The sequence below is a fragment of the Lynx canadensis genome, chromosome C1, assembly GCF_007474595.2.
Source record: "Lynx canadensis isolate LIC74 chromosome C1, mLynCan4.pri.v2, whole genome shotgun sequence".
In the NCBI taxonomy this organism is placed as follows: Eukaryota; Metazoa; Chordata; class Mammalia; order Carnivora; family Felidae; genus Lynx; species Lynx canadensis.
Genome location: NC_044310.1, coordinates 24,353,591 through 24,373,058, shown reverse-complemented (window position 1 = coordinate 24,373,058; position 19,468 = coordinate 24,353,591). Strand labels below are relative to the sequence as shown.

Below are 19,468 nucleotides of genomic sequence, written 5' to 3'. Positions count from 1 at the left end.
GACGTGAAAAATCTGGGATGCTTTCGGGTCTAGTTATCAACTCTGGGAATGAGGCAGAAAGAAAACACGTCTACCACTCAGGCATAGGAGTGTCCAGCTCAAGTGTCTTACTACTTCCAGGTCCCCCAATTTACTTGTTTCCTGGGTTCTTAGAAGTGATGAAGCAAACGCAGAGAATAGGGCCTAAGTCTATTAAAGACGTTTTTCCACCGGCGGGTCCTAGGCCAGGAGTCTTAGGGTATAAGTACATCTGGGTGAATGGAGTTCTGGTCCTTTAAGGGTGTGTGCCAAGGGGCGGAGTCTAGAGCGGAAGTTGTAAATCAGGGCTGAAGTCCGGCTAATGAAGGGCGGAAGTGGAGTGTCCAGGGTTGTAATTATGGCGCAGGAAGAGGAAGATATTCGAGATTACAATTTGACTGAAGAGCAGAAGGCAATCAAGGCCAAGTATCCTCCAGTCATTCGGAAATACGAGTGTGAGTAGGTGGCTCAGTTTTCTCATGCCCTCTTTCCTTGCCCAGGTCTTCTGGCCTCTCCGGCTTTACCCCATTAGGTGCTTCAGGCGTGATCCCATTTCGCCCTGTATTGTAGGTACGAGTCCGGGGGATGCTGGAGGAAAAACCCACCTGGTCTGAGAGGCGGGAACTGGGCTGCTGCGTCTACAGTCTTTTGAACTCTTTCTACATATATCTAGTCACATTTATCTTGTGGGAATTTTATCAGTGTATTCTAGAGATAACCATATTTCTAAGCATTTGCGGGGTTGTCTCCCCTACGTATCTCCCAACAGTGGGATGGTTAGAGCAGTGAATATACTTGTGCATCCTTTGTTTTGCACGTGTGCAAGTGTATCTGTAAATTTCCGATGTTACGTTGCTTTGTCAAAGGATATGTGCATTTTTAAGATTTTTATTTATTTATATTGGAGGGAGGCAGAGAATACCAGGCAGGCTCTGCCCTGTCAACCTCATGTTGGGGCTCAGTCCCATGAACCGCGAGATCATGACCTGCGCCAAAATCAGGAGTCCCACGCTCAATAGACTGAGCCACCCAGGCACCCCAAGATATGTGCATTTTTAACTTTAACAGTTTTTGCTAAATTGATCTCCAGTGATGTTGTAACAGTTTATACTCTCACTGTCATTATGTGAGCGTGCTTTAGTCCTCACACTTCCGCCCATTTACTGCATTACCATACTTTGTCTTTTCCAATTTAAATATTTTGTAATATTAGTTGCATTTAAATTTTTTTTAACATTTATTTATTTTTTGAGAGACAGAATATAAGCGGTACAGGGGCAGAGAGACAGGCAGACACAGAATCCGAAGCAGGCTCCAGGCTCTGAGCTGTCAGCACAGAGCCAGACATGGGGCTCAAATTCAGGAACACAAGATCATGACCTGAGCCGAAGTCAAGATCATGACCTGAGCTGAAGTCAGATGCTCAACCGACTGAACCACCCAGGCACCCTGGCATTTTTCTTATTATAAGTGAAGTTGAACATACTTAAGTATGTTTGGAGCTATTTGTATGTCCATTTCTGGGATGTGTATATTCATATTTTGAACCCATTTTTCTATTGGATTGTTGGTCTTATTTTACTCTGCAGAAATTTATTTTTATGTAGTGAAATTTATTAACCCTTTTTATGACTTCTGGGTAGTCATACTTAGGAAGGCTTTGTCCACTCTAAGATTGTAAAACAATTCTGTGTTTTCTTGTACATTTGGAAATGAAAACTTTTTTTTTTTTTTAATTTAAGTAAGCTCTGTGCTCAGTGTGGAGCTTGAACTCACCACCCTGAGTTCAAGAGTGGCATGCTCTACCAACTGAGCCAGCCAGGTGCCCTTGGAAATGCAAACTTACATTGAAGTATAATATACAGAAGAATGCACATACCATAAGTGAATGTTCACACACTGAATACACCTGTATACCTAATAACCATGTGGATAAACAATATTACAGCATCCTGTCTTATGCCCCTTTCCAGTCACCACCGCCCTCCCCACTGCTCCCATTATCCTGACTTTTTTTTAAAGATTTTATTTTTAAGAAATCTCTACACCCAACATAGGACTCGAATTCACAACCCTGAGATCAAGAGTTGCCCATGCCACCAATTGAGCCAGCCAGGTGCCCCCCATTAACCTAACTTTTAACATCATAGATTATCTTTGCCTGTTTTTGTTTTTGTTTTTTTATGTTTATTTATTTTGAGAGAGAAATAGAGAATTCCAAGTAGGCTCTACACTGGGGCTCAAACTCACAGTGAGATCATGCTGAGGCAAAATCAAGAGTCAGACGCTTAACCGACTAAGCCGCCGAGGTGCCCCTATTCTATCTTTTAATATGTTGTAGGACACTCTCCCCTCACTATTGGCCCCTTTCCTGCCATTCTTGTTTTGTTTTTTTTTCTATATGTAGATAAACATCAGCTATGTGTAAATATATACAAAACTAGTATGATGTCTTCCATCTGCACATCACCCAGCTTCAGCAATGATCAGTTAATGGTTTACCTTTTTTTATCTGTACCCTTATACCTCTGTAGGGGAGGAAAAAAATCTTTCTCCTATACCCATCATAGGTACATTGGCTGGGTCCCTACAAATCAGTTAGAAAAAACAAACTTATAAACACATGTGTTGCACATTCACCTGGAAGTATTTTTTTTTTAAGTTTATTTTGAGGGGTGCCTGTGTGGTTCAGTGGGTTGAGCGTCTGACTCGTGGTTTCGGCTCAGGTCATGGTCTCACGGTTCATGGGTTTGACCCTGTATCAGGCTCTGCGCTGGCAGTGCAGAGCCTGCTTCGGATTCTCTCTCTCTGCCCCCTTTGCTCTCTGTCTCTCTCAAAATAAATAAACTTAAAAAACATTTTAAAAATTATTTTGAGAGAGTGTGTGAGTGAGTGGAGGAAGGGCAGGGAGAGAGAAAGAATCCCAAGCAGGCTCTGCACGGTCAGCCCAGCCCAAAGTAGGGCTCAAACTCCCAAACAGCTGAAGTCAAGAGTCGGTTGCTTAACCGACTGAATCACCCAGGTGCCCCTCACATAGGAGTATTCAGTGATGAGTAACTCAAAGGGCTGGTTAGAACTTGAGCTTATATAGCGTCTTAACAGGAGCAGTAATTTTGTAGAGAAATGACAAGACAAAGGAAAAGCATTTTGTACTTCTGGGGCGGCCAATTGTGGGATGATAAATATATAGAAAACTAATGGAAGGTGAGGGCTAGTTAGGAAACTTTATTATGTAGATTCCTCTGGTGCTGACTGGGTGGATAAGGGTCTAGAGTTTTCTTTAATGATTGATTTCTGTCCTTGCTGATAGGCAAAGGGGAGCACCTTTATACATTTATGTTTTAGACATATAGTGGGAGGGCAGAGAATTTTTCTTGTATCTTCTCTCATTTGTCTTCAACTCAAAATAATCTTTATACCTGAGTGGCATATTTCTGGCTACCTTTCACCTCCTTTTCATTTATTTTAAAGTAAACTGCAGATAGGGGCACCTGGCTGGCTTAGGAGGTAGAGCATGTGACTCTTGGTCTTGGTGTTGTGAGTTCTAGCCCCACAATGGGTATAGAGATTACTTAAATAAACAAAAACTTTTAAAAATAAACCACAGATAAAAAATACTATTGGTATTTTCTCAATCATATTAATTATAAATTTAGGGAGAATTAAAACTTTAATATTTATATTAGGATTTTTTTGAGGAATGGTGTATGCCTTTCCATTTTTCAAATCTTGTGTATCCTGAGAAGGTTATTTTTAGGTATTTCATCTTTTTTGTTTCTTTTCCTTTTTAAAAAAATACTTATTTATTATGAGAGAGAGCGAGTGAGTGTGGGTGGGGCAGGAGAAGGAGAGAGAGAATCCCAAGGAGGCTCCATGCTGTCAGTGCAGAGCCTGACATGGGGCTGTATCTCACAAACCAGGAGATCATGACCTGAGCCAAAGTCAAGAGTTGGATGCTTAACTGAATGAGCCACCCAGGCGCCCATCTATTGTTATTTATTTATTTATTTTTTTACAGTAATGTCTTTGGCATTGTGGGACTCAAACTCATGACCCTGAGATCAGGAGTCACGTGCTCTACTCACTGAGTCAGCCAGGCCCCCACACCTTTTTTGTTTCTGATGTAAATGATCTTTTCTGCCCTGATATCATCTCTTGTCTATCCTGTTATTAACTATAATTGTGAAAGCTGCTGAGTTGTATAATTAATTTTTTACCCTGCTTCCTTATAGTATTCCCTTATAGTTAGTAAAATTTTCAGTTGATACCCAAGAGTATCCAAATTTTTTTCATCGTACACTTTGAATTTTGTGTGTTCAACTGTATTATAATAATATATGCATTATAAAACTCTGTTTTCTTTCCTCTAATACCACTTCTGACGTCAAGTGTGTGGTTTCTCCACATCAAGCAGTTTTCCAGTTCTCTGACACCAACTTGGGTATCAGTCAATTCAATTCTGTTCTGATCCTAACTCCCTGGAATTAACACAGACCCCACAGTTTAAGGGCTGAATTGCACAAGACTGCTTCCACTTCATATGGCAGCCCCAAATGGGGTACCCAAGCTACCCACACTTCTGCCTAACCAGTTGCAAATTCTGGTGTTCCCATGCATTCTCCTCCCACTCCTCCTTGGGCTCAAGTTCAGTAATTTGCTAGAACAATTCACAGAACTCAGGTAACCATGCTTTACTTAGGTTTACCAGTTTATTATAGGGGATCCAACTGAGGAACAACCAGACGGATGCCATGCATAGAGCAAGGTATGGGGAGAGGGTCTGGAGCTTCCATGCCCCCTCTGGGCTTGTCGTCCTCCTAGCACATGGATGAGCTCACCAATGGGATGTTCTCCAAATCTCTTTAAGAGTCTATAACTCAGTCTCCTGCTCCACCCTCCACAGGCCAGGCACTCACACCTGGTGGTGAGGGGGTGGGGCTGGAAGTTCCTGCTCTTTAATCATGATCTTCCTGGTGACTGCCCCATTCTAAGGCTATCTAGGGACCTTACCCTGAGTCACCACCATGGCATAGATTCAGGTGTGGACAGAAGGTAATAATTAATGAATAACAAAACACTCATCACTCAGGAGAATCCAAGGGTTTTAGGAGCTTTGCCAGAAACCAGGGACAAAGACCAAATATATATCTTTATTACACCACAGAAACATTCAGTAAATATAGCAATTAAGAATAAGAGAAAAGGGGCTCCTAGGTGGCTCAGTTGGTTAAGCGTCCGACTCTTGATTTTGGTTCAGATCATGATCTCCCCATTTGTGGGATGGAGCACTGTGTTGGGCTCTGTGCTGGGAGTCTGCTTAGGATTCTCTTTCTCTCTCTCTCTGCCCCTCCCCCTGCACACGTCCTCTCTCTCTCTCTCTCTCTCAAAATAAGCATTAAAAAGAATGAGAGAAGAAAAATAGTTTAACTTTTTAATTTGTACAGAAAAAACTTTTTGCTCAAAAATCCTGTCAATATTTTTATAATATGTTTCATGATTGTATCTATGGAGAGGATCATATATGAATTACATTAATCTATTTCCTAATAACTGAATCCATGCATTCCAGGAATAAATCCCACTTGGTCATACTGGATTCTACTTGGCAACATTTTGTACAGTCTTTGAATTGATGTCATGTGAGATTAGTCTGTATTTTCTCCCAGCTTCATTTCTTTCCATAGACCACCCCCAAATCTCTCCCCAAGCTTTTCCTGTAGCCCTGTTTTTTCCTTTAAGACTGTGTAGACAACCGTGTAGTTGTCATCTTATTGATTCATTCAGCAATATGATTGAACACCTGTTGTGTATCATGCATTGAACAAAAATTGGAAATAAGAGAATGAGCAAACACGTACAGAGCACCCTTAGTCTTTTGGCACTTACAATGTTAAGTCTTGTTTCCTTTGGGAATTCAGTCCAAGTTAAGTTTATTTCCTAGTCTCTCCTATGTTTCAGTTCTCAAAGTGTGACCCTTGGACCCCTGGGGTTCCCCAGACCCTTTCAGAGGATCTGTGATGTCAAAAAACTTTTGCAATAATACTGAGATACTTGCTCTTTCGCTGTGTTGGTATTTGTGCTGATGGTGCAAAAGCATTGGTAGGTACACCTGCTGTCCCCTTAGCACAAATTGAGGCAACACCAAACTGTACTGGTAATCACTTTATTCCTTAACCACTATGTACCTAAGGTTAAAAGAAAAAATCATTTTCACTTAGAGATGTCCTTGATGAATCAGTAAGGACTGTCAGTTTAATTAAATCTTGACCAGTGAGTACATGCCTTTTTAATGTTCTGTGAAACAGAATGGGAAATGTGCATACAGTGTTTCTGTTGCTTGTCAAGGTATTGATGATTACCTTGAGGAAAAGAACTTGTGTAATTGAGTTGTGAGCTGGTTTTTTGTTTTGGTTTTGTTTTTCATGGAAGACCCCCCCCCCCCTTTGTTTTCCTCCAAAGAAGGACTGAAAGATGTAGTGTTGTTATTCAGATAGGGGTATTTGGCAGATAATTTCTTTAAAACACTTCAAGGAAAAGAACACAATGTTTGTTGGCAATGATAAAATTCAAGTATTTGAGTGAAATTCGAATTTTGGAAAACTTGTGTCTGTCATCATGAGCTTGACAGTTTCCTAGTACTAAAAGATCTTTCTGATGAGATTGGTGGTGATATTAACAAATATACGCGGGGCGCCTGGGTGGCGCAGTCAGTTAAGCTTCCGACTTCAGCCAGGTCACGATCTCGCGGTCCTTGAGTTCGAGCCCCGCGTCAGGCTCTGGGCTGATGGCTCGGAGCCTGGAGCCTGTTTCCGATTCTGTGTCTCTCTCTTTGCCCCTCCCCCATTCATGCTCTGTCTCTCTCTGTCCCAAAAATAAATAAAAACGTTGAAAAAAAAATAAAAAAAACCAAATATACGTATATATGTAATTTCACTTCATATAATTAAATGTGTCGACATTACCTGTATAAATCAATGAACTAATATTTTTTCAAAAGACCAGTGCTTTGGTGTTATACCATCAGGCACAGATAAGATCCGTTCTAGGCACAAGATAGAGTTACGGATTTTAATGTTACAGAGTATGAAAATTCATTATAACAGCTTCAAATTCCACATTGCATGTTTCTAGTTTCGGTATAGCATCATGGAAGATTATATATAGTTTTGTGAAAAGCTATTAAGATACTCCTCCCTTTTTCTCCTACATATATGTGAGGTTGATTTTATGTACGTGTTTCAACTAAATCAATATATTGCAACACATTGAAAGACATTCAAAATACTTACCTAAACGATGCCACTCTTCTCACTAAAGTTTTGGGGAAATATGGTTATTTTTTATAAAGGTATGCAATTTATGTTTAGTGAAATGGCTTTGTTTTTTATTGATTATTACTATTTTCTAAAGATTTTATTTTTAAGTAATCTCTATACCCAATGTTGGGCTAGAACTCAATCCTGAGATCAAGGGTCACATGTTCTACTGACTGAGCCAGCTATGTGCCCCAATTTTGTTGTTGTTTTTAAATGAATTAATAAGTATTTAAACGTTTTTTCGTTAAAATTTCTAGTATGGTTAACATGGACAGATACAACACATAAATCAAACCTTTTTGGGATCTTCAATAATATTTGAGTAAAGGGTTCCTAAGACCAAAAATTTGAGAACTACTGGCCTATAGTAATCTGTCATTGTTCTTTCAAATTGTTTTTTAAAATGGAGATATAATTTACATATGGTAGAAGTGCTCAGATCTTAAGTGTAGAGTCTGATAAGTTTTGATAAACATATATATCCATTTATGATTGGAGTGTATTATACATTGGATTGTAGAACATTTCCATCACCCTAGAAAGTTCCCTTTTGCTTTTTTTCCTATAAGCCTCCCCCCACCATGTCCTTACTTTGAGGCAGTTTGGATTTCTATTACCAGAGCATAATTTTGCCTATTTTAAAGTTTCACACAGTATAGATTCTTTTATGCCTGGCTTCTTCACTTAGTATCAAAGATAAACACAGCCAGACATTAAAGTGGTGAATGACTTTTTTTCAGTAATTATAGTAAAAGAAAGAACTGAACTCCATTCCAAATTTTGCAGAGGTGATGGGGCCTTTTAAAGGGAGAATTGAGAAGAGGGGAGAGCAGGAGCCTCATAGATTCAGAGAAGTGAAAAATTACAAACAGTTAGTCTGCGTAAATTTGATTAGGCCTGCAGGATTTGGTAGCAGGCAGTTACGGAAGTTAGGATTCGATCCTCCCACTGAGACCAGGAGTCCTTTATGCTGATTACATTTCAAAGGAGTGGCTCTGGAGTCCTTGAGAAGGACCCTGCTGAGTTGTAAGAGATAAATATTCACAGTTGTAAGTCCTTTATAGTAAATGCTTTAAGAAAGGGAGGTTAAGGGCCTATTGTTAGGTTTTGGTTGGAATGAACAATAAATTCTCCTGTCTGTGTAGCTCTTTCCCCCCCAGCAGGTAATCTAATGCTTTCGGGCCTGGGTGATCCTCGGAACTAGGCTTATGCTGCTAGAAGTCCAGCTGTACTAAAGTTTGATCACTCTTGTCACAGAGGAGTTTGGATAGAGCTGTTACATGCTGAGAGTTCTGCAGTTTTCACTTAATGTTTTTGAGATTCATGTTAATGCATGAGTCAGTAGATCACACCATTAAAAAAAAATGTTCATTTATTAATTTTTGAGAGAGAGAGAGTGCAAGCGGAGGGGGGAGGGAGGACAGAGAGAGAGGAAGGGAGAGAATCCTAAAAAGGCTTCTTGCCGTGAGCGCAGGGCCTGTCGCGGGGCTCAGACCCATGAACCATGAGATCATGGCCTGACCCAAAACCAAGAGTTGGATTCTTAAGGAACTGAGCCATCCAGGTGCCCCAGTAAGTCACACCATTTTATCGCTGAGTAGTATTGCATCGCATCTTTATCTGTTCTCTTATCGGTGAACTTTCGGTTTTTCATTTTGGGGAATCCACTGCTGTGAGCATTCTGGACACATGCTTTCATTACTCTAAGGTTAATACCTGTCATTTTCTTTTAATTTCTTTATCATCTCTGCTGATCATCTCTGGTGCCTAAAACATATTAAGTCCACGGGAATATTTTTGAGTGACTTGGAGAAGAATTTGAGCCTTGAGTGTCAACAAAAAACTATGTGTTATGGTACAAAATCTACTACACTGGCACTCAAGACGTCTCAATTCTAGGCCCAACTTTGCCTCTAAACAACAGTAGTCTTTAACAAGTCCCACGATCTCTTCGGATTTCAGGTTTCTTCTTTTTAAAAAAAATTTTAAAGTAATGTCTACACCCACCATGGTCTCAAACTCACAACCCAAGGTCAAGAAGTTACGCGCTCTACAGATTGAGCCAGCTCGGTGCCCCAGTTTTCTTCTTGTCCGTGAGGGAATTATATTAAATGAGCTGCAAGGCTTCCTTCTAGCCTGAATATTCAATGATCTAAGTAGGAAGAACTGACAGAAGTCATGATAACAGTGAAGAGTAGACTGAAATGTTGGGATAACAGATCCAGTGGGAGTTTGCTGTAGTAGCAGGTGTTGCTTTCAGGTGTTTCTGTGGGGATAATCAGGAAGAAGCTCATAAACATCGTGTTGAGTTTACTTTTTTTTAAAATTTTTTAATGTTTGTTTACTTTTGAGAGAGAGAAAGCACGAATGTAGGGGCACAGAGAGGGAGACAGAGGATCTGAAGCGGGCTGTATGGTGACAGCAGAGAGTCCGACACGGGACTCCCAACTCAGTGAACCGTGAGATCATGACCTGAGCTGAAGTCGGACACTTAACCGACTGAGCCACCCAGGCACCCCTACTTTTTTTTTTCAATAATTTATTTATTTTTGAAAAAGAGAGCAAGAAGAGGAGGGGCAGAGAGAGAGGGAGACAGGATCTGAAGCGTGCCTGTGCTGACAGCAGTGAGCCTGAGGGGGGCTCGAACTCTTGAACCCCGTGAGCTCATGACCTGAAACAGAGTTGAATGCTCAACTGACTGAGCCATCCAGGCACCACAGAAGGATAATATTCTTAATAATGAACTAGAGTTTCTTGTGACTTGCAAGTCAAGTTCAATGACATATGTGTTTTCCCCTCTCTCCCTCAGATTTGGATCATACGGCAGATGTCCAGTGAGTATACCTGCAATTTATGTCTTTGAAATCATGTTCTTAAATAGGAAGTCCGATGTTTTAATCTCGATGTCCCTAATTTTATTTTATTATTTATCTATTTATTTTTTAAAGTTTATTTATTTTGTGAGGCAGGGAGAGAGAATGTGCACACAGATGCACACACAACCCAGGGAGGGACAGACAGCGAGGGAGAGGGAGAATCCTCTCTGTCAGCACAGAGCCTGACGTGGGGCTCAGACCCACGAACTGTGAGATCATGACCTGAGCTGAGATCAAGAGTTGGACACTTAACCAACTGAACCACCTAGATGCCCCTTGATGTCCCTAATTTTAATTTTCTCTTCCTATTTTCGTTCCTTTACAACATGAAAATGATGGTTTAAAAGGACCCAGTTTCTGTGCCATTAAACTGATTGCTGCCTTTGGTTTTGTATTTACCATGCTAATTTTATTTTGACTTTGCTGTCAAGTTTTCTCTCTTGCTGTCTTGAATTTTATTACACAGGGCATAAATGTATTTCTTTAGGTTACATGCGTGGGGAGATACTCTGGAGGAAGCATTTGAGCAATGTGCAATGGCCATGTTTGGTTACATGACAGATACTGGGACTGTGGAGCCCCTCCAAACACTAGAAGTAGAAACCCAAGGTAACCAATTTGTTTTCAGGGAAGAAATTGTTATGCAAATGTGCAGTGTTGTACATGATTTCAGTATATTTTCACAATAAGAGCAACTAAATTAATTATGAGCTTGTTCTTCCTCTTTTCAGCTAGCCTAAGAAATTCATTACACTTTTAAATTCAAACAAGTTTTTAGAGAGGAGAATCATTAAACATCATACTGTCATGGTTCTTCTTGATCCTGTGTAGGAGATGACTTAGAGTCTCTTCTGTTTCACTTTTTGGATGAGTGGCTTTATAAGTTCAGTGCTGACGAATTCTTCATACCCCGGGTAAGCAACGTTTTTTCTTTTTTACTGAGCAAACGGGTTCTAGTTCAGATTTTAAGAGAACAAATGATTGAGAATAGAATGTGTGATGCAAAACCAAGCCATACAGATCCTAAGATGATACTGATTTGTAGAAAACAGGGACTCCTTGGTTAATCTGCCTTTGCCTATGGATATGCATCTTGTAATATTTAGATCTCTTACCATATACTTGTCACTAATCAGGATTGTGTGATAAGAATGCACCTGCTGTCTTCACCCACACTTTTTATGTCTCCCTAGTTTGAGCTATATTTATGTCCATCCATATGTTCCTTTGTCCCTTGTGAAATTTAGCAACTCTGCCATGTTGGCCTAAATTTAAAAATTGCTGTCAGTTTTCCTTAACATGAAAAAGGAAAATCCAAATGGAGGTTGCCTGTTGCCATCAGCCTCTAGAAGGGAATCTATCTCAACATCACTGTTACCTAACACACAGCGCCTTGCTTCCTTGCTTCCATAATCACTCCATTCTCTCCCTTCCCAGCTATGCTACATACACTCCTCTAACTGGTCCCTTGTCCTGCAGAGTTCAAGAGCCTACAGTGTTAGTTAAAAATGGGCCAAGAATGATTGAAATCCTGTATCATTCTATTCTATTTTACAGAGAAAGTTCTTGACTCCTGTTTTTAGAGTGTACATTTTTCAAGAACGTTTCTCTTCACTATATAAGAAAAAAACCTTATTTCCTTGAAATATATTTAGTTTGTTGTTCTACTTTAGTTAACATTTTAATTTTCTTTGCTTCAGGGAAGTTGTACATTGTTATTTTCTAGGAAAGGGGACAACCTAGACATATTTTTGTTAATTAAAGTATAACTGACATACAATATTATGTCAGTTTCAGGTGTACAACATAGTGTTTTGACAGTTATTAGACATGTTTTAGTAGATGGTCTATTATGAACATTTTTTTAAATTAAATTTTCTTTTCCTCTTTAGGAAGTGAAGGTACTTCATATCGATCAAAGAAATTTCAAATTACGGTCAATTGGGTATGTTTTGAAGATCTTTTTAAGTAACAAGCCATGAAAGATGTTAAAATTATATTCTTCACTGAACGTACTGGGCAGGAAGACAGAAATGTTAAGTCAGAGGTCCCATTGCAGCCCAGTGGGCCTCTGCAGATTAAGCTTTGTGAACCCTAGGAGCAAGGGCTTTGGTCCTCAGCTTTGGAAGACCAGAAATGTGTCAGAACAGAGTTAATTTTGGTTCTTAAACCTGATTCCCAATTTATTGATTTTTTTTTGTTTATTTATTATTGAGAGAGAGAGAGAGAGTGCAAGCCCAGGAGGGACAGAAAGAGAGGGAGACACAGAATCTGAAGCAGACTCCAGGCTCTGAGCTGTCAGTACAGCAGAGCCCAATGCAGGACTCGAACCCACGAACTGTGATCATGACCTGAGCCGAAGTCAGACGCTTAACCAACTGAGCCACCCAGGCACCCCTGGTTTGTTTTGTTTTGTTTTGTTTTGTTTTGTTTTGTTTTGTTTTTAAGATTTATTTTAGAGAGAGTGTGAGTAGGGTAGAGGGGCAGAGAGAGAGAATCATAAGCAGGCTCCATGCTCAGTGTGAACCCCACGTAGGGCTCAGTCCCACAGCCGTGTGATCATGAACTGAGCTGAAATCAAGAGCCGTATACTCAACCAGCTGAGCCACCCAGGCTCCCCTCTTTTAGGTTATTTCTATGTAAAGCCTATTTTTTCCACTTCATGTTGAATTTGATTCATTTCTTTTTTCTTTTTGTAAAGTGAGGTCTTTTATTCTCCTCCCTCCTTTTTTTTTTTTTTAAATGGGTATGGAATCAGCCTTATCCAAGGGTATTTAGCTAATAAATGGTTGAACAGAAATTTAAAACTTTGTTCTTTTCACTACCAATACTGCTTCTCCAACTGTGATCTCTAGCCACATTCATCTTGAAGGGAGAGAAGATACTTATCCCGGGTTCTAGGAAAGTACCCTTCTAGGGCCTTCTATACACAGACCATGGACACTTTTTCAAAAGTTATAAAATAAGAGCATATTACAGAATGTAGTATTTTGCCTCTGTGATACTCAGGCCTACTTTCTCCAGTGGGAGATAGTATTTAAATCATTGTATAGCCTTGAGTACAGTGAAAATTTTAATTTTTTTTTTTTTTAACGTTTATTTATTTTTGAGACAGAGAGAGACAGAGCATGAACAGGGGAGGGTCAGAGAGAGGGAGACACAGAATCTGAAACAGGCTCCAGGCTCCGAGCTGTCAGCACAGAGCCCGACGCGGGGCTCGAACTCACAGACTGCGAGATCATGACCCGAGCCGAAGTCGGCCGCCCAACCGACTGAGCCACCCAGGCGCCCCAAGTACAGTGAAAATTTTAAACATGCTGCTGTATTTATTTATTAAAAACTTTTTTTTAATGTTTATTTTTGAGAAAGAGACAAAGCATGAACAGGGGAGGGGCAGAGAGAGAGGGAGACACAGAAGCTGAAGCAGGCTCCAGGCTCTGAGCTGTCAGCACAGAGCCTGATGCGCGGCTTGAACTCACTGACCATGAGATCATGACCTGAGCCGAAGTTGGCTGCTCAACTGACTGAGCCACCCAGGTGCCCCTATTAAAAACATTTTTTAATGCTTATTTTTGAGAGAGAGCACAGGTGCATGAGTGGGGGAGGGGCAGAGAGAGGGAGACACGGGGGCAGAGAGGGAGACGCAGAACTACAAACAGTCTCTAGGCTTCATGCTCTGTGCTGTCAGCACAGAGCCAATGCGCGGCTCTAACTCACGAACCACGAGATCATGACCCGAGTCGAAGTTAGACGCTTAACTGACTGAGCCACCCAGGTGCCCCTCAAACTGAAATTTAAAGCCCCTTATCCCTCCCATCTCTTTTGGCCTTCTCATATCTTAACCACATTTATAAGATTTATTTTAAAATATGTAAAGGGAGAACAGGTATTAAATCCTGGAAGTCTAAATCATGTTTTAATTTTCCTTCTTAAGGTGGGGAGAAGAATTTTCATTGTCCAAGCACCCTCAGGTATGTTTAAATCCAGCCATTAAAAACATTTTTTACTTTCTTACCATAAAGTTAGTATATGCCAGTAAACTTTAGTGAGTTCTAACAAATTGGTGTGAAGTAAGTGGTAAGTTTTCCTCAGGCTTCCCTGACCATGTTATGTTTAAACGCTGATTCCACACATCTGATTTGGTGGATTAGGAGTCAGCACTTGGGCTCCAGGGTCAGGTTTGTTATAGATTTTTATGGGGTTTAAAAGTCCCTTTGCCTTTTCAAGCTTCTGTATCTCTTCCTGTGATGAAGGTTTTAGACTGAATGTTCTCTAAAGTACCTTCTACTTTCTGTGCTTCTCCGGATTCTGTATTTGCCAACCTGTATGACTCCACTCTATATCAGTCAAATCTGTATATAGGAATAGCGGGAGGCAAATTTTTTCTGTAAAGGGCTAGATAATGTTTAAAGCTTTGTGGAACAAGAGTGATAGAAGAACAATATTTAGCTCCTTTATTGTATCACTATAGCCACCATAGACAATACATAAACGAATGAATGTGGTTGTATCCCAATAAAACTTCATGGACATTGAAATTTCAATTTCATATCGTTTTCAAATGTCATGAGGTATTCTTTTGTGGTTTTTTTCCCCCCCAACCATTTAGACATGTAAAAACCATTCTTAGGTGGTAGGACTATACAAAACCAGGTGGCAGCCTGGGTTTGCCCTGTGATTTGCAAGTTGCTGACCCTTGTGTTTAGGCCAAAGAGACCTAAATTAGTTGAGAGTGACTGGGAAGTCCTGGTTGCTTCTAGTAGCTGCAGTATCATTTCTTCAAGCACAACATAATGAAATGAAGCCTGATGAGGGAACTTTGGGAGAGAAGCTTAAAAAGAGAGAAACCGCTAGAAGGGAGCATGTGAATTACAATACCAACGACACGTGGAATTTTCTTTTGAACATCTTATGTGTGAGGTATATATTAGACATCTAAATGGAAATGTCTCATAATAGGCATTTGCCTATAGGATGTCTTATTCAGGAGATAGCTATCTCTGCAAACATAAATCTGGGAGCCACCACTGAGCAGAGGATATCTATAGCCATAGGATTAGATGAGATTATGTCGGAGGGAGTATAGATAAGAGAGAGTATAGAGGGGACTGAGCCCTGGGGTACTAAGTTTGGAAGAGACAGAGCCAAAAAGTAAAAGACAAGGAGAACCTCATGAAAGGGAGCAAAAGAAGAGGGGGTGCCCTTAAAGCCAGATATCTAATGATCTTGAGACTGCTCAGAGGTTGCGTAAGATGAGGATTGAGAATTATCCATGGGTTTACAAATCAGTGGAAAGATACATGAGTCAAAGAGAGAATGAAAGATAGGAAAGTGGAGGCAGTGTATTGAGACAGTTCTTTTGAAGAGTTTGAAAAGGGGAACAAATAGAACAGTACTAGCCAGAGGGGAATGCGGTTGGAAAGGGAGCAGTTTGTGTGTGTGTGTGTGTGTGTGTGTGTGTCTTGTTTTAGCTACAAGGTTTGTAGCACCAGCGTAGGCTGTGTGGAAATGATCTAGGAACTTGGGGCAAATTGATCATGCTGGAGAGGAAGAGAATAATTTCAGAACAAAGACCTTAAGTTTTGGTAAAGGGGGGTGTGGGGTGGTGTGTTCAGGTACAGGAGCTGATCTTCTGATAGGAGCAGGGATGGGCTGTTCATTGTAATAGGAGGAAAGGCTAATGTGAGTACGGATGGAGAAGATAAGTCACTTCTTACTGATTGCTCCTGTTTTCTCTAGGAGGCCTGGTGTGAGGGTGAGAATGAGGGAGGAATCCTAGAGGTGAAGATGGAAAGTAATTGTTTCAGAGACTGAGCAAGGGAATTTAGTGGCAAATGTAGGATGACTAGTCAGTGCTGAGTGCCCTTTTGAGATTGTGGATGTGATTTAAAGTGACACCACTTAGTATGGTGTGTGCTGCCGTAGGCAGAAAGTTGAATTTGATTTAGGTTGTGGTTTCACCGGGTGATTATGGCGGAGGGAAAAAAGCAAAGGTGGGTGCCATTCAGATCCATCTGGGAAACGTTCAGATTTCTTTTGTGCCATAGAGCTAGCAAATGCCAGTTGCCTATTGCTGGCTATGTTTTGTGCTGCAAAGAATTATTGTAGATTCTTTTCTAGAATGGGAAGGAACCAAGAGAACATCTAATCCTGTGGTTTTAAACCAGGGCAGGCGAGGGGGGATTGTCATGTATCAGAAACATGTGGAGAGAGAACCCAGGAAGTAAAGTGAGTTGGCAGCTGAGGAGGAGAGGAGTCTGTGTTCCTAGGCCCCAGGTTAGACTATAAGGAGGAGGTCCCGAGAAGGAGCTCTGAGCCAGACCGTAGGAAAGCTTTGGGCTCCTTGACTCAGTCCACTTGGTAAATGAAAAAGGGGATGCTGGAGAGGTCAGCCAGCCTCCTTATCCAGGTGGAAACAAAGCCAGGATTAGAGCTTCATCTCTTACCTCCCAGTCAGCGCTCTTTCCCTGTGCACAATGTGGCTTCTCATTTTTACCGGATGACTGTACAATGCTGTACAAATAACTGCTTGTATCACGTGAGTTTTTAGTTTTTCAGAATAATAGTAAAATTTGGCCTTTCTGCCTATTGTTGTAGAGTTACTGATCCTGAGTTTGATTTTCATTTTTTCCTATTTGTTGTTTCTCTAACCCCAACTTTAGGGCACTGAAGTCAAGGCAATAACGTACTCAGCAATGCAGGTCTATAATGAAGAGAAGCCAGAAGTTTTTGTGATCATTGACATTTAAGATACCAAAAAAACAAGAAAAACCCCCTCCTATGAAGAACTGTTTTTTCTCTTCTTTTTAAGAAGATACCATGATACCATGATATAAATTCTACAGTATCTGTTGATATATGGAGATTTGCAGAACAGAACTTTTTTTTTTTTTTTTAATGTTTGTTTATTTTCGAACTAGAGAGAGTGTGAGTGGAGAAGGGACAGAGAGAGACAGACAGAAGATCCGAAGTGGGCTCTGCACTGACAGCACAGAGCCCGACGTAGGGCTCAAATTCATGAACCGCAAGATCATGACCTGAGCCAAAGTCAGACACTTAACCAACTCAGCCACCCGGGCGCCCACAGAACAGAACTTTTTAACTTAAAGTGTGACTTTCAGAAATGGAACATCAAGGTGCAGGTTTGGTCCGTGTTACGCAAATACTCAAACTTTAAAGAATTCTTCAGGTGGCAAGTATGGCTTCTCATCTCTTAGTCCCCTGCTGTAGTAGCACCCTTCTAGTGAAACGTCCTGCCTGGTCCCCAGAGGGACCAACGGTGTCACCAGCAGCCCAGGATACTCTGAACCTTCCATAGTCTTATCGAATTCAGTTTGAAAAAAAATATATAATTTGAGAAATCCTACAACCAGGACTTTGCTTTTTTCTGAATTGGTTAACACATATATTTTCTATATATACATTAAGAGAGGTTTTGTTTTAGATTTCCTGTGGGACAGAGCCATCCTGTATGCCACTCGGTTTTCTTAGAAGAAATAATTATAGTTGGAACATTTGGAAGACTTCTCTAGAAAGAGTCCTGAGTTTCTCTCTTTCTCACTATTTTAAAGCACTAATGTATGGACACTTTTCCTATTTTCTCGTAAGAACAAGTCAGTGCCCTTACAAATGAGCCCCTTCCAGGAGTGCCTGGGTGGCTCGGTCAGTTAAGTGTCAGACTTCAGCTCAGATCATGATTCTCACTGCAGTTCATGGGTTCGAACGTTGTATCAGGCTCTGTGCTGACAGCTTGGAGCCTGGAGCCTGCTTCAGATTGTGTCTCCCTCTGTCTCTGCTCCACCCCTAGTCTCACTCTGTTTCTTTCTCTCTCTCAAAAAATAAATAAACATTAAAAAAATTTTTAAATAAAAAAATGGGCCCTTCTAATGTGATTTTATATTAAAGCCCATATATTTATACAGTTGGAGAAGAAAAGTGTTTTACATTTCTTTGTGTTTTTCTAAGTTCTTCATTGTGGAAAAAAACCACGTTAAAAATGATCTAAACTTCTCAAAGTTGGTAATGTAATGAAACTGCTTCTGTTTGATTTGCAACATTATTCTGTTCTCTATTCATTGATTGAGGTATTTGTTGCCACCACAAGAATTTGCAAAGTTGCTATTTATTCGCACATACAGGAGAAAAGATTGCCACTGGGTGGTGCCAGATACCATTACGGCATGCTAAACTTGACCTAAAACGAAATGGTGAGCTTCCGAAGTGTTCTCAGCACTGTATCTTTTGCTAGCTCTCTAGAAAATAGAGCTAATGGAGACTAGGCCAAGAGCCTACCATTTAAATAGTAGTTCTTGCAGTGAATACATAGCAGGATCACTGGGGTGGTGTTTCTTCCCCTTCTTTATTTTGAGGTACATTTTATTTGAATTGTGGCCCTCTAAGCAAAAACTGTCTAGAAGAACCTCTCTGCCTTTTGTCAGGGTGAATTTCCAGGCTAACCCAGGTCCCTTTTTTTCATAGACCCCTTTGTATATCATGTGCTATTTGGGACATTGATTGTGAAAATGAGCAGGAGGATATTGTGAGTCCAGTGGAAGAGCTGAATCCAGAATAAGAGCTCTTGGGATGTATTAAGCCAAGTAGGGTATAGTCTTGACTGGGAAAAAAACGGGTAACTGCACCTCTTACCACCAGTGCTGTGTAATGGGGTTTAGTAAAAGCAAGTCAGTTTTAATTACACAATACGAATTCTATTTCCTTTTATTTATAATAAATTTATAATTTATTAACTGTTTTATGTGAATTTTAAAATGCAGTTTGTGGGGCGCCTGGGTGGCTCAGTCGGGTAAGCGTCCGACTTCGGCTCAGGTCATGATCTCGCGGTCCGTGAGTTCGAGCCCCGCATCGGGCTCTGTGCTGACAGCTCAGAGCCTGGAGCCTATTTCAGATTCTGTGTCTCCCTCTCTCTCTGGCCCTCCCCTGTTCATGCTCTGTCTCTCTCTGTTTCAAAAATAAAATAAATGTTAAAAAATAAAAATAAAAAAAAAATAAAATAAAATGCAGTTTGTGTTAGGGGTGCTTGGGGGGCTCAGTCGGTTGAGCGTCTGACATTGGCTCAGGTTATGATCTCACAGTTTGTGAGTTTGAGCCCCATGTTGGACTCTGTGCTGACAGCTCAGGGCCTGGAGCCTGCTTCGGATTCTGTCTACCTCTCTCTCTGCTCCTTCCCTACTCACACTCTGTCTCTCTTTCAAAAATAAATATTAAAAAAACTTTTTCTTTTAAATGCAGTTTGTGTTC

At 40.6% G+C, this 19,468-nt stretch overlaps 1 protein-coding gene across 2 annotated transcripts; it reads left to right on the top strand.

The window, feature by feature from the left end:
• The first annotated feature begins 220 nt into the window (after nucleotides 1-220).
• Nucleotides 221-18,962, top strand: ZBTB8OS (zinc finger and BTB domain containing 8 opposite strand). Of its 2 annotated transcripts, none has more exons than XM_030325487.2 (7): nucleotides 221-473; nucleotides 10,144-10,168; nucleotides 10,698-10,819; nucleotides 11,042-11,124; nucleotides 12,103-12,155; nucleotides 14,145-14,181; nucleotides 16,873-18,962. In XM_030325487.2, the coding sequence occupies exons 1-7, from the start codon at nucleotides 341-343 to the stop codon at nucleotides 16,957-16,959; spliced, it is 540 nt and encodes a 179-aa protein (XP_030181347.1). In that variant the 5' UTR covers nucleotides 221-340; the 3' UTR covers nucleotides 16,960-18,962. The 2 variants fall into 2 exon arrangements, with proteins under 2 accessions (XP_030181347.1, XP_030181348.1); XM_030325488.1 differs by having other exon boundaries at nucleotides 402-477; nucleotides 16,873-16,972.
• Nucleotides 18,963-19,468: the final 506 nt, after the last annotated feature.

Coding starts and splice junctions, on each gene's coding strand:
- ZBTB8OS (XM_030325487.2), top strand. CDS start 341: ATGAAGGGCGGAAGTGGAGTGTCCAGGGTTGTAATTATGGCGCAGGAA. Junction 10,169..10,697: donor GATCATACGGCAGATGTCCA/GTGAGTATACCT, acceptor GTATTTCTTTAG/GTTACATGCGTGGGGAGATA. Junction 11,125..12,102: donor ACGAATTCTTCATACCCCGG/GTAAGCAACGTT, acceptor TTTCCTCTTTAG/GAAGTGAAGGTACTTCATAT.